This window comes from Microcebus murinus, chromosome 13 (genome assembly GCF_040939455.1).
Source record: "Microcebus murinus isolate Inina chromosome 13, M.murinus_Inina_mat1.0, whole genome shotgun sequence".
Classification (NCBI taxonomy): domain Eukaryota; kingdom Metazoa; phylum Chordata; class Mammalia; order Primates; family Cheirogaleidae; genus Microcebus; species Microcebus murinus.
In genome coordinates, this window is record NC_134116.1 from 20,702,143 (window position 1) to 20,715,293 (window position 13,151).

General features: G+C 34.5%; 1 protein-coding gene across 3 annotated transcripts in view; it reads left to right on the top strand.

Annotated features, from left to right (window-relative positions):
* UGGT2 (UDP-glucose glycoprotein glucosyltransferase 2) overlaps positions 1–13,151 on the top strand; it is a 206,599-nt gene that overhangs the window by 186,027 nt on the left and 7,421 nt on the right. For all 3 annotated transcript variants that reach the window (XR_012922423.1, XM_012769727.2, XM_012769732.2), the window contains one exon: positions 3,832–3,958. Coding sequence is in view for 2 of the 3 variants with exons in the window: in XM_012769727.2 (XP_012625181.1) it covers positions 3,832–3,958 (127 nt within the window). In the remaining variant the exon portion in view is untranslated. Of the gene's footprint in view, positions 1–3,831; positions 3,959–13,151 lie in introns of those variants that run through there.

Genomic DNA, 13,151 nt, shown 5'->3' on the forward strand with positions numbered 1-13,151 from the left:
AAATTAAGCATTACAAGATTCCAGGAGTCCTCTTTTTGTGAAGTCACACAGGACAAGCTTAATTGCTCAAACTGTGTGAAGTTTTGCCTACCAAGGAAGCTTATTAGAAACCTGATGTCCAGGGTTGTTAATAAGAGCTGGTCACCACACTAGCACCCTCTGCCTGACACACACCAAAATCCTCAGCTTCCAAAAGGAAAGCACGTGTGTAGCATAAACCATAATTTTTGCACAAGCAGTTTAGGCGCAATGAGCCATTCCTTTCGGGGAATGGTGGGAACCATCCAGAAACCTAAGTTACCAGATGCCAGTCAAGGGCCAGCCTTACAAGCAGGCCTTCCTAAGAATAGCAGTCTCAGGCTTGCTGTGTTAACTGTTTTCTGCTGAAGGGCTTTTGAATGAAAGGCCGTGAGCTGGCTAAAAGTGTTCATGGATTAGCTGTCATCTTAACATATCTTTAGTTTAGTTCTCCTGCCCGTATTTTCCTGCAGTAAAGGCAACCAAGATAATTCTGTCTACTTAAATTAACCTATACATTTGTTTTTCTTCCTTACTTACTTTTAAGAGATTATTTTTCTTAGAGTTTCATTTTAAGACTTTAACATAAAATATTTCAAACTAATTTATTGTCTGTCTAGAACTTACATTCCAGTATTATATTGTCTTTAATAGCTACAAGATAATACAGTTCTTTCCCTTACCATACTGTTTTAATATGCTAATTTAGTGTAGAATAATTGTTTTAAAAAGATCTTCACTGAAGGATAAACTATCAAAATATTATAAGTCATACAATTTTGAACAAAATAAAGCAAGAAAATAAAATATAGGGACTTTTTTCAGATACATGTAGAAAAAAAAAAAGTAGCATGCTACCTAAAAATAAAGTAGCATGCTAATAACATGTTAGAATGCAATCATAGGTGATAGAATGTAGCAGAAATAAATGGCATTATTGGCTAGGCACACTGGCTCATGCCTGTAATCCTAGCACTTTGGGAGGCCAAGACAGAGGATCACTTGAGCTCAGGAGTTTAAGACCAGCCTGAGCAAGAGGGAGACTTCATCTCTACATAAAATAGAAAAATTAGCTGGGTGTTGTGTGTGCCTGTAGTCCCAGCTGCTCACAAGGCTGAAGCAGGAGGATTGCTTGAGTCCAGGAGTTCGAGGTTGCAGTAAGCTATGAGGAGACCACTGCACTCTAGCCTGGGCAGCAGAGTAAAACCTTGTCTCCAAAAAAAAAAAAAAAAAAAAAAAAGGCATCATTTAGAAGGAAGCAAGAGAATCTTATAAAGAGAGTCCAGTAACATTACTGAATATAACTATTTAAGATGTTGTTTGAAGAACAAGTGGAAAAGTGTTCAAAAACTCCCGTATTAGCTAACAGACTGCTGAATGTGTTGCTGTGGTCCACATAGAAGGCTGGAGAAGGTAACAAGGAGATGCTGTATCACCTACTACAGCCTTAAAATAAAGTTGGTTCTCTTTGGACTTTAAAATTATTCCTATGCAACTTATTTTATTTTTGTTTAATCAGATAAACAAGAGGGTTTTTCATGGGGGGAGGAGGAGGATGTTATGGTTGTGTTGTGACAGATAAGGTTGTGAGTCATGTGGTAGTGGTACAGATCTCCTTGGGATCTTTAGTACTTAGGTTAACATGAGCTACCTTATCATATCCCCATATTTCAGTGGCTTCATGCCCAAGTAGCAGGCCTAAGTGGTGTCCCCATCAGTGTCCCAAGTTGTGACTCAGGGACCACTCTTCCTCCTCTGTGGCTGTTCCTTCCAGTACAGCAGCCACTTGCCATGTGTGGCTCCTGAGCACTTAAAATGTTGCTTGTCTGAATTGAGATGTGCTGTAAGGTATAAGGTACACACCAGATTTTGAAGACTCAGTACAATTAAAAGAATGTAAAAATATCTCCTCACTAATTTTTGTATTGATTACATATTGACTAATATTTTGGATTTATTGGATTAAATGTATAGTATTAAAATTTATTTCGCCTCTTTTATATTTTTATATGTGGCTACTAGAAAATTTAAATTATATATGTGATTTTCATATTTCCATTGGATAGTGCTGATCTGGAGGAAGGGGAAAAAAGAATGTGGAGAACACACTTTGAATCCTAAAGGCCTGGCCCCTTGATGGGAGTTGGTCATGTGGCCAAATCTAGATGTAAGAGGAGCTGAGAAATGTCTTTCCTGAATGGACAGCTACTTCCTAGCAATAGCACTACACAGAAAAAGGACAGGTGGTGTAAATTTTGGTGTTCAGCCTGTCTCTCTCTCTCTCAGAAACACAAATAAAATGAAAGAACTTGCTATACTTAGCCAGCGTTTAGTGGGAAATGTTAAGGGAATGCAAAAAAAATCCCAAGACAACGGCCTAACAGAGGAAAAGAACATGATTAATAATTGGAGGTTGGAATGAAAATTTTTATGAACTATCTCAACTCTCAATTTCAGTCAAGGCTTCTCAACAGTAGCTGGATAGTTTTTTGTTGTGGGGGCTGTCCTATGCAGTCAGTATTCAGCAGCATCCCTGGCCTCGACCCACTAGATGGCAGTAGTACCCCATGACTTCCTGCCACGACAGCCAAATTTTCTCCGCTTCTTACCAAAACTGTGTGTGTGGGGGGGGTGATTACCCAGTTAAGTAATTGATAGAAACTGTAGTGCACCCACGCACATGCACGCACATATACACAAAACAAAAACAAAACCCAAAACACATTGTAGCACAATAAACAGTTAAAAAGAGAGAAAATGGCTCCATTAGAAAACATTGCTTGTAAAGTTAATTTCTGTGAAGAAAAATCCTGTTTTCCATTTACTTCAGGAATATATCGACTCCAGAAAAAAATATCCACAATGAATGAACTGAAAATATTTAGCAAGGAGAGGCTTAAGACAACAGGCTCATGGCTCATGGCCAGTGACTTTGCCCTAAGTCAGTGAGAGAAGTGCAAGTAAAGGAAATGTCATGCAGAAGTAAGCTTTAAGAAGCCTTCTGTACTAATGCTTTGTGATTAGTGGGCTGCCTTTATAACTGGAAGTTTATGTTCCTCCCATTGTCTTTTCTGTCTCAGTAAATGGCAACTCCATTGCTGAAGCTGAAGCTACCAGGTGAGGTTATCTTTGATGCCTTACTTTTCTCACATAGCACATCTAATACATCAACAAATCCTGTCAGCTGTGCCTTCAGATACATCTTTATCAACCTTCTATAATTTTGCCTTTTAACTTTAATTTCCAAAGAAGCTTTATAGTACCACCAAGTAGTTTAAATTGGAACTTTAGAGATTTTCTTGTTTTAATTTCTTTTGCAGATAAAGAACCTAAGACACACTCCTGCCCTTCCCCTCACCCCAGAGTTACTCCCTGGTACAGATCCTACTAGTGGAGTTGGAACCCTAAGAGCTGAGATTCCATTTCCATTGTTTTTCCACTGTGCCTATAAGGCAGGCTAGTCTGCTATGTTCTTTTACAGAACAGTAATGTAATTAAATCTTTTGTCAAAGCATTTTGTACAGAATTGTTTGACAAACTTCTTTCGAACTACTGGAATATCTTTCAACAATTTTTGTTTAAATTTCTGATTGAGGTATTTTTATTAAGCAGTTATTACTTATATAGGTTGCAACTTGTCATTTCACTTGAGCCTAATTATATTAAACTTCCAGTACTTCACATATTTAGTAGTGCTCTGCTTTTTATAAAATATATTTTGTTTGCCCTAATGACACAACATTGTCCTCAATTATTTCCTTTATGTTTCCTGGAGCATGGTTTTTCATTAACAAAATTTATTTAAATTTTTAGTGCAATAATCCCAAAACAAAAGAACCCAAACTAAAAGCTGCTGCCAGGATTGTTCCAGAATGGGTAGAGTATGATGCTGAGATAAGACAACTACTAGATCATCTGGAAAACAAGAAGAAAAAAGCAAGTAAGTCTTCATCCTGCATTGATGGCTGAACCATCAATGATACTAGAGCAAATTACATACTCGTTTCATAGTGACATTATTAAATGATTAAGTCAGAATGTCTTTAAGAAAATCTATGGCATGATCAAGAACTTTATTTTTTTGTAGGCTAAGCTTACAAATTTAAAACATAGATGTAGCTTTAATTCGCTATATGGCTATCTCTATCCAATAACCATATAGAGACATTCAATATCTCTATATGGCTAAGTAGTATAACATTGGCCTCTTGACACAAAGTAGAGGTGAAAAATAAAAGGAATGCTGGTCTTTAAGATTACACTGAATTTCCCAAATGTGAAAATCCAAGCAAGCCCTGAAAATTAATAAAAGCCTTACATAGCTAAATAAAAAATTCGTTAATCTCATATATAGTACAGGTTTACCCACATGTTCATGATTCTAGGATTCTTAGTCATGGCTGAAGAGTGACTTGGATTAGATTTGCTTCCATTTCTTTTGTTAAAAAAGTTGTAGTTACCTTGGCATTTCATTACCATACATAAATGTTCAATAAATATGTGTTGAATTTATTTTTAAAGCTGGTATAAACTTCTTGATTCTCTCATAATCTCTTTCCCCGTCAGTGCTACCTGTCTCTCCCTATCATTCTTTACTCTTTTCAAAAGGAGCACTGAGCTCCTATTGTGGTGTAGTCAGTATGTTAGAGGTTTTCACTAGGTTATATTAGTTATTCCTTTCAATAAGTCTTTCCAGTAGTTACAGTATAGTTCCAGTAGTTCCAAAATCTCATTTTCCTCAGCTTTACTTTTTAGGAAAGCCAAAGTGATTACATATAAACTTTCTCATATAAACATGAAGTTGTATTTCATTTTGACTTATGTTTTCCTTAAAAAAATAAAATGTGGTATAGTGTGTGAGAGGTTCAGTATTTAAAACATACCCATATATATGTCATAATTTAGTATGGATGAAGATAGTATTTCAATCCAGAAGAAAAAAAATTAATCTGTAAGTGGCATGATATAATTCTTTGTAAAGGGAGAGAAAAATAAAAGAAGACATGAAGGAAAGATAGAAGGAAAAAAAGGAAGAGAGAAAAAATTATCTCACACAAAAATTTTTAAATGCACAAAACAGATGAAATGCTGGCCAGGCATGGTTGCTCATGCCTATAATCCCAGCATATTGGGAGTCTGAAGTGGGAGGATTTCTTGAGGTCAGGAGTTCAAGACTAGCCTGGGCAGTATAGCGAGACCCCATCTCTTAAAAAAAATGATGAAATGTTTCTCACATCAAATTGGGAAATAGTTAAAGGATTAATAATACCCAGCATTAGTGAGGATTTTGGCCAGTGAGCACTTTCATATAACTATACATGTATTGCTTGGTGATATTTTGCAATGTGAAAAAAAGAAAAATATATATATACTAGCTGTATAAATTAAGAAAATTTTATACTATGTATAGAAACTTAAAATGTATATGCCTTTTGACCCAGCAATTCATTTCAAGAAATTTACATTTAAAAAAGAAAAATGATGTATATATTATTGTGTTTATTATAGCATTTTCAGTAATGAAATACAAATAATCTAACTGTTCATCAATAGATAGTTGATTACAATAAATATTGATACAAACAATGAAACAAATGCAGCCTTTTAAAAAAATTGAGATAAATTTATTTGTGCTGATAGCATATTTTTAACTTAAAAAATAGGTTATAAAGCAATATTTATCATATGATTTATCCCATTTCCATTAAAAAAATTATTTGTATGTACGTGTTTGTGCATAGGTATGTGTATGAATAAGGGAGAGAAGTTTCACAAAAGAGGTTGTTAAGCTTTTTACCTTAATTTTTAATTACAAATGTAAGACACATTCATTATAAACATTAGATCCACATGGAAGTATAAGAATAAAATGGAAGTCCTCTTTTACTTACTGAAAGCTAAAGAGGCAATCATTTTTCAGGATATGGTATATCTTTTATAACTCTTCTGTTTCTCTTATTATGTGTTATAGTAGTTTGCTAGGGCAGCTATAACATAGCACCGCAAACTGGATGGCTTAAACAACAGACATTTGTTGTCTTACAGTTCTGGAAGCTAGAAGTCAAAGCTAAAGGAGTTTGCAGGGTTGATACCTTTTGAGGGCTGTGAGGGGAGGATTTGTTCCATGCCTCTCTCCTTGGCTTGTAAATGGTGTTTTCTCCCTGTCTCTTCACATTATCTTCTATTCTCTGTTCTATAAGGACACCAGTCACGTTATATTTGGGTTCACCCTGATGATCTCCTTTTAACTTGATTGCCTCTGTAAAGACCTTGCCGCCAAAAGGCCACAATTTGAGGTAATGGAGGTTAGGGTTTAATGTATGAATTAGGGGGAACCAAAAATTCATGTTTTTGAGCATATGAATTCAACCCATAACATGAGTGAAGTTGAGGTATCTTTGTGGTATCTTTAAAGGCTATTAGTATTTTTTCTGTTTATCAACTGCTATTTTTTTTTTCCTTGCCCACATTTTTCTACAGGATTTTTGCCTAACACTGAAAAATACAATCGTTAGTCTACAGATTTGTGTTGCCACCTTTATCGTATACTAAATTCTGATATTATTTATGTTGTTTGGCACATTTTATTCTGTCCCATTGGTCTCTTGACTATACATGTGCCAATTATACCATACTTTAATTATTAAAGATGTATAGTATTTTTTTCACAGCTGAATTTTTAATTTTAATTTTTGTTTCATGAAAAAGAACATTTTGGTATCAGTTTTAATGAATTAGTTTGTTTTCTTCAAAGCTACATAGTGGATACTGATCTTTTTTTTTTTTTTTTTTTTTTTTTTTTGAGACAGAGTCTCACTTTGTTGCCTTGGCTAGAGTGCCATGGCATCAGCCTACCTCACAGCAACCTCAAATTCCTAGGCTCAAGTGATCCTTCTGCCTCAGCCTCCTGAGTAGCTGGGACTACAGGCATGCACTATCATGCCCAGCTAAATTTTTCTGTTTTGGGTAGAGGCGGGTCTCACTCTTGCTCAGGCTGGTCTCAAACTCCTGAGCTCAAACAATCTGCCTGCCTCAGCCTCCCAGAGTGCTAGGATTATAGATGTGAGCCACCGCACCTGGCCGATCATTTTTTATATATATGTACATTTTTTTCAGAATATTACATGGATACAAATGTTTAGGTTACATGTATTGCCTTTGCACTGCCTGAATCAGATCTATGCTTGTGCCCATCCCCCAGACAGGATGCACCTCACCCATTAGGTGGGAATATATCCATCCCCTCCTCCCCCACCACCTGCCTAACGCTTGATGAATGTTGCTTCCATATGTGCATGTAACTGTTGATCAATTAGTTCCAATTTGATGGTGAGTATATGTGGTGCTCGTTTTTCCATTGTTGTGATACTTCACTTCAGACAATGGACTCCAGCTACATCCAGGGTAATACAGTAGGTGCTAGTTCACTATTGTTTTTTGTGGCTGAGTAGTATTTCATGATATACATATACCACAATTTATTAATGCACTCATGTATTGATGGGCACTTGGGTTGATTCCATATCTTTGCACTTCTGAATTTTGCTGCTATAAACACTTGAGTGCGGATGTCTTTTTTTCTTTAGGGTAGATGCCCAGCAGTAGGATTGCTGGATCAAATGATAGTTCAGCTTTTAGTCCTTTGAGGTATTACCGTATTATTTTCCATAGAGGTGGTACTAGTTTGCAGTTTCGCCAGCAGTGTATGAGTGTTCCTATCTCTCCACATCCATGCCAACATTTGTTGTTTTGGGACTTTTTGGCAAAAGCCATTCTTACTGGAGTTAACTGATGTCTCATTGTGGTTTTGATTTACATTTCCCTGATGATTAAAATGTTGAGCATTTTTTCATATGTTGACCATTAGTCTGTCTTTTGGAAAGTTTCTGTTCATGTCCTTTGCCTACTTTTTAATAGGGTTGTTTGATGTTTTCTTGCTGATTTTCCTGAGTTCTGTATAGATTCTAGTTATCAGCGTTTTATCTGATGTATAGCAGCAAATATTTTCTCCCATTCTGTAGGTTGTCTATTCACTCTAGTGGTAGTTTCTTTAGCTGTGCAGAAACTTTTTAATTTGATCAGGTACCATTTGTTTACTTTAGTCAATGCTGTGATTGCTTTTGGGGTCTTCTTCATAAATTCTTTCCCTAGGTCAATGTCTATAAGAGTTTTTCTAATATTTTCTAGAATTCTTATGATTTCATTCCTTAGGTTTAAGTCTGTTATCCACCATGAATTGATTTTGATGAGAGGTGAAGATCCTGTTTCAGTCTTCTACATGTGGCTATCCAATTTTCCCAGCACCAGTTATTGAATAGGGATTCTTTTTCCTAGTGTATGTTTTTTCTGCTTTGTCAAGGATCAGATGACTGTATGAAGATGGTTTTATATCTGAGTTCTCAGTTCTGTTCCATTGGTGTATATCTCTGTTCTTGTGTCAATACCATGCTATTTTGGTTACTATAGCTTTGTAGTATAGCTTGAAGTCTGGTGAATTGATGCCACCCTATTTGTTCATATCAGAATTCTACCAGACCAACAAAGAATAGGTGCCTATGCTACAGAATTTATTCCATAACATCGAGAAGGAAGGAATCCTCCCAACATGTTTTACAAAGCTGTCACCCTGATACCAAAACCAGGAAAAGACTCAACAAATAAACTACAGGCCAGTATCCCTTATGAATAGATATGCAAAAATCCTCAGTAAAATCTTAGCAAATGGAATTCAGCTGCTCATCATAAAATAATCCATCATGACCAAATGGGCTTCATCCCAGAGATGCAGGTATACTTCAACATATGCAAATTCCTAAATGTAATTCACCACATAAACAGAAAGTAAAAACAAAGACCATATGATCCTCTCAGTAGATGCAAAAAAAGCATTTGACAAAATTTAGCACCACACCCTTTTATGATAAGAACACTTAACAAAATAGGCATAGATGGGACTTACCTCAAAATGATAAAAGACATATACAACAAACCCATATCATACTGAACAGGGAAAAATTGAAAGCATTCCCGCTGACCAGACAAGGTTGCCCTCTATCACCACTTCCATTCAACACAGTGCTGAAGTCCTAATCAGAGCAATCTGACAAGAGAAGGAAATCAGGGGCATCCAGATCGTTGCAGAAGAGGTCAAACTACTACTCTTTGCTGACGCTATAATCTTATATCTAGAAAACCCCAAAGATTCTGCCAAGAGACTACCTGAATTGATAAGTAAGTTCAGCAAAGCATCAGGTTACATAATCAGTACAAGCAAATCAGTAGTATTCATATACACCAACAACAGTCAGACTGAGAACCAAATCAAAGACTCAATACATTTCACAATAGCAACAAATGAAATGAAACACCTAAGAATATATTTAACTAAGGAAGGTGAAAGACCTTTATAGGGAAAACTATGAAACACTAAGGAAAGAAATAGCTGAGGATGTAAACAGGTGGGAAACCATACCATGCTAATGGATCAGCAGAATCAACATTGTTAAAATGTCCATACTACCCAAAGTGCTCTACAGATTCGGCACAATTCCTATTAAAATACCAACATCATTTTTTGCAGATCTAGAAAAAATAATTCTATGCTTTGTATGAAACTAGAGAAGACCCCACATAGCTAAAGCAACCTTATGATGTTTTAATATCAAGTAGGGCTTGCCTGTCCTCATTGCTCTTCTTTTTTTGTTTCTTGTGTATTCTTCTTTATTTGTCCATACAAGCCTTAGAATCAGATTACCTCGTTTCAGAAAATTTTCTGGTTTAGTGTAAGGAGAGGGATCAAGGGAGTAGAAGAAGGATTACATTAATTAGTTAGCTTGGGAGAATTGACATCTTCATGAAAACTTTCATCTTCCTGTCTAAGAATACATTGCCTTTCTATATGTTTAAGCCCAGTTTTGTGTTTATTAAGACTCATAACATTTTAATCATATAGGTTTTATATATTTTTTTAAGTTCATTTCTGAGTATTTGGTCTTTTTGATACTAGTATAAATGGAATTTTTCTCCTCCAATGTATCTTCTTTCTGGTGGTTGCTTGTACATAAAAAAACCTATTATTTTCTGTGCATGGATTTAAATTTTTTATGATCATACTGAATTTTTATATTGTTTATAGTAATGTTTCAGCTTATCCCCTTTGGTTTAAGGGGATACCTACATCTTGTTCACAAATAAATTTGGTTTTTCCTTTTCCTTTCTAATCCATGTACATCACATTGCTTTTTCTTGTCTAATTGCATTAGCTGATACATCTAATATAATGTTAAATAACAGTAGTAGTGGTATGCTTCTTTTTCCTCACTTTGGCTGGCTGACCTTTTGTGTTTATTATATAAAGTAAGATAATAACTTTAGATTAAAGAAATATTTTTGTCATATTGAGAAAATAACCATTCATTCCTATTTTAATGTTTTTATAAAATATGAGTCGAATTATTTACATTGTAGTACCATCCCCTTCAACAGAAAGGTGGCCATATAATTTTTAACTTGGATTATTAATATTATAAACTATATTAATAGATTTCTTAATATTGAATCCTGAAGCCTAATATTGAATCATCCTTGTATTCGTAGAATAAACTCCACTTGGTCATAACATATTATTCTTTGTATGTGCTGGTAGTGTCTTGTCTCTAATATGTAAATATTTTTCATCAATATTGAATACTGATATAAATGGTACTTTTTTTTAAATTCCCAGTTTCTTGCTAATATATAGAAATACAATTAATTTTTGTATATTTATGCCCTGTGGCTTTGCTATATTCACTTATTAGTTCTAGCAGATTTCTTTGGATTTTCTTCATAACATATCATATTGTAGTTGTAGAGGTCATAGAATTGTCTTCATAATGAACTATGTTTTCAGCAAATAAAAATAGTTTTACTTCTTTTATAATCTTGATGTATTTTATTTATTTTTCTTCTTGCACTGTACTAGTGAGGACCTCCCAGTTGAGATCACACATCCTTGCCTGTTTTTCATCTTAGGTGGAAGACATTTGGTTTTAGACCATAATGCATGATGTTAGCTTTAGGTTTTTGTAGATACCCTTTATCAGATTGAAGAAGCTGCCTTTTACTCCTCATTTACTAGGAGTTGTTATCAGGAATTGACAATGGAATATATCAGATGGTTTTTCTGCATCTGTTGAAATATCATATGATTTTATGATCTTTTAGATAATATAATGAATTATACTGGTTGATATTACAGTGTTGAATCAACCTTGCATTCCTGAGATAACGCTCACTTGGTCTTGATGTAAGATTCTTTTTATATATTGCAGGTTTTAATTTCCTGAAACTTTATTAAAGATTTTTACATCTGTATTCATGAAGATATTGATAATTTTCTTTTTCTTAATGTCTTTGTCTGGTCTTGATGTCAGAGTAATGCTGCTCTATTAGAATGAGTTGGAAAATATTTCCCCATATTTTTTTTTCTGGAAAAGTTTGTGTAAAATTGGTTTTATTTCTTCCTTAAATATTAGGTGGAATTCCCCAGTGAAACTGTCTGAACCTGGAGTTATCTTAGTTGGAAGGTTTTTAACTATGATTTTTCTCTGTTATGTTTAGTCTTTTATTCCATTGATGTCTATTCTGATCTTTATTACTTTTTTCATTTTGGTGATTTGGGGGTTAGTATCCCCTATTTCCCCCAGTTTCTTAAGGTAGAAACATATATCACAGATTTTAGATCTTTAATCTTTTCTGATACCAGCATTGAATTCTAAAATTTGTCTTTAGGCACTGCTTCAGCTATATTCCACAAATTTTGATATGCTTTGCTTTCATTTTAATTTAGTACATTTTTTCTCTGCTTCTTTCTTTAACATATTATTTATATGCATATTTTAAAATTTCACAATACTTGGTGATTTTTCAGATTTCTTTTTAATTTTATTTCTACTTTAATTCCATTTCATCAGAGAACATAGTCTGTATGATTTTAATCATTGTAAATTTGATAGCTTGTTTTATGGCCTTGAATATGGTCTATCTTGATGAATGCTTCATGTAAAAAGAGTGTTTATTCTACTGTTATTAGATGTATTGGTCTATAAATGTCAATTATGTTAAGTTAGTCACTAGCAGTATCAAAGTCCTCTGTATCAACAGTCCCCAACCATTTTGGCACCAGGGACTGTTTTCATGGAAGATAATTTTTCCACGGACTCAGGAGGAGAGGGATGGTTTGGGGATGATTCAAGCTCATTACATGTATTATGCACTTTATGTTTGTTCTTTTTCCATTGTAATATATAATGAAATAATTATACAACTTACCATGGGTTGGGGCCCCCTGCTCTGTATCTTTACTGATGTTTTTGTCTGCTTATTCTATCAATCACTATCAGAGGAATATTGAAATATCTGACTATATATCTGTATTTATATATTTCTTCTAGTTCTATCAGTTTTTGCTTAATATTATCTGAAGCTCTACTTTTAGGTCCATCTGTATTTTAGAGTCTTATGTCTCCTTGATTGAATCCTTTAGCATTATAAAATATCCCTCCTTATCCCTTTATAAGAGGATATATATTTGGTATTCCTTGGTTTGAAGACTGCTTTATCTTATATTTATATAGTTCCTCAAGCTTTCCTTTTTTTGATGTTTGTGTGGTATTTTTTTTTACTCTTTTACTTATAATCTATCTGTTATTATATTTAGAATGAGTTTCGTGCAGATAACAAATAATAGTTGGGTACTATTTTTATCTGATCTTAATTAAAATCTTTACTTTTCATGATGGTATTTAGACTGAGGTAGGCAAATTATAGTCTGTGGCTTAAATCCATCCACTATTTGTTTTTGTATAGTCCGTAGGAGTAGTTCTTACATTTTTAAAAGAATATTTCATGGTATATGAAAATTATATGGTATTTAAATTTCTAGTGTTTCTAAAATTTTATTGGAACACAGATCTGCTCTTTTATTTTTGGATTGTCTGTGGCTATTCTTTTTTTTTTTTTTTTTTTTTGAGACAGAGTCTCACTTTGTTGCCCAGGCTAGAGTGAGTGCCGTGGCATCAGCCTAGCTCACAGCAACCTCAAACTCCTGGGCTCAAGCAATCCTCCTGCCTCAGCCTCCCGAGTAGCTGGGA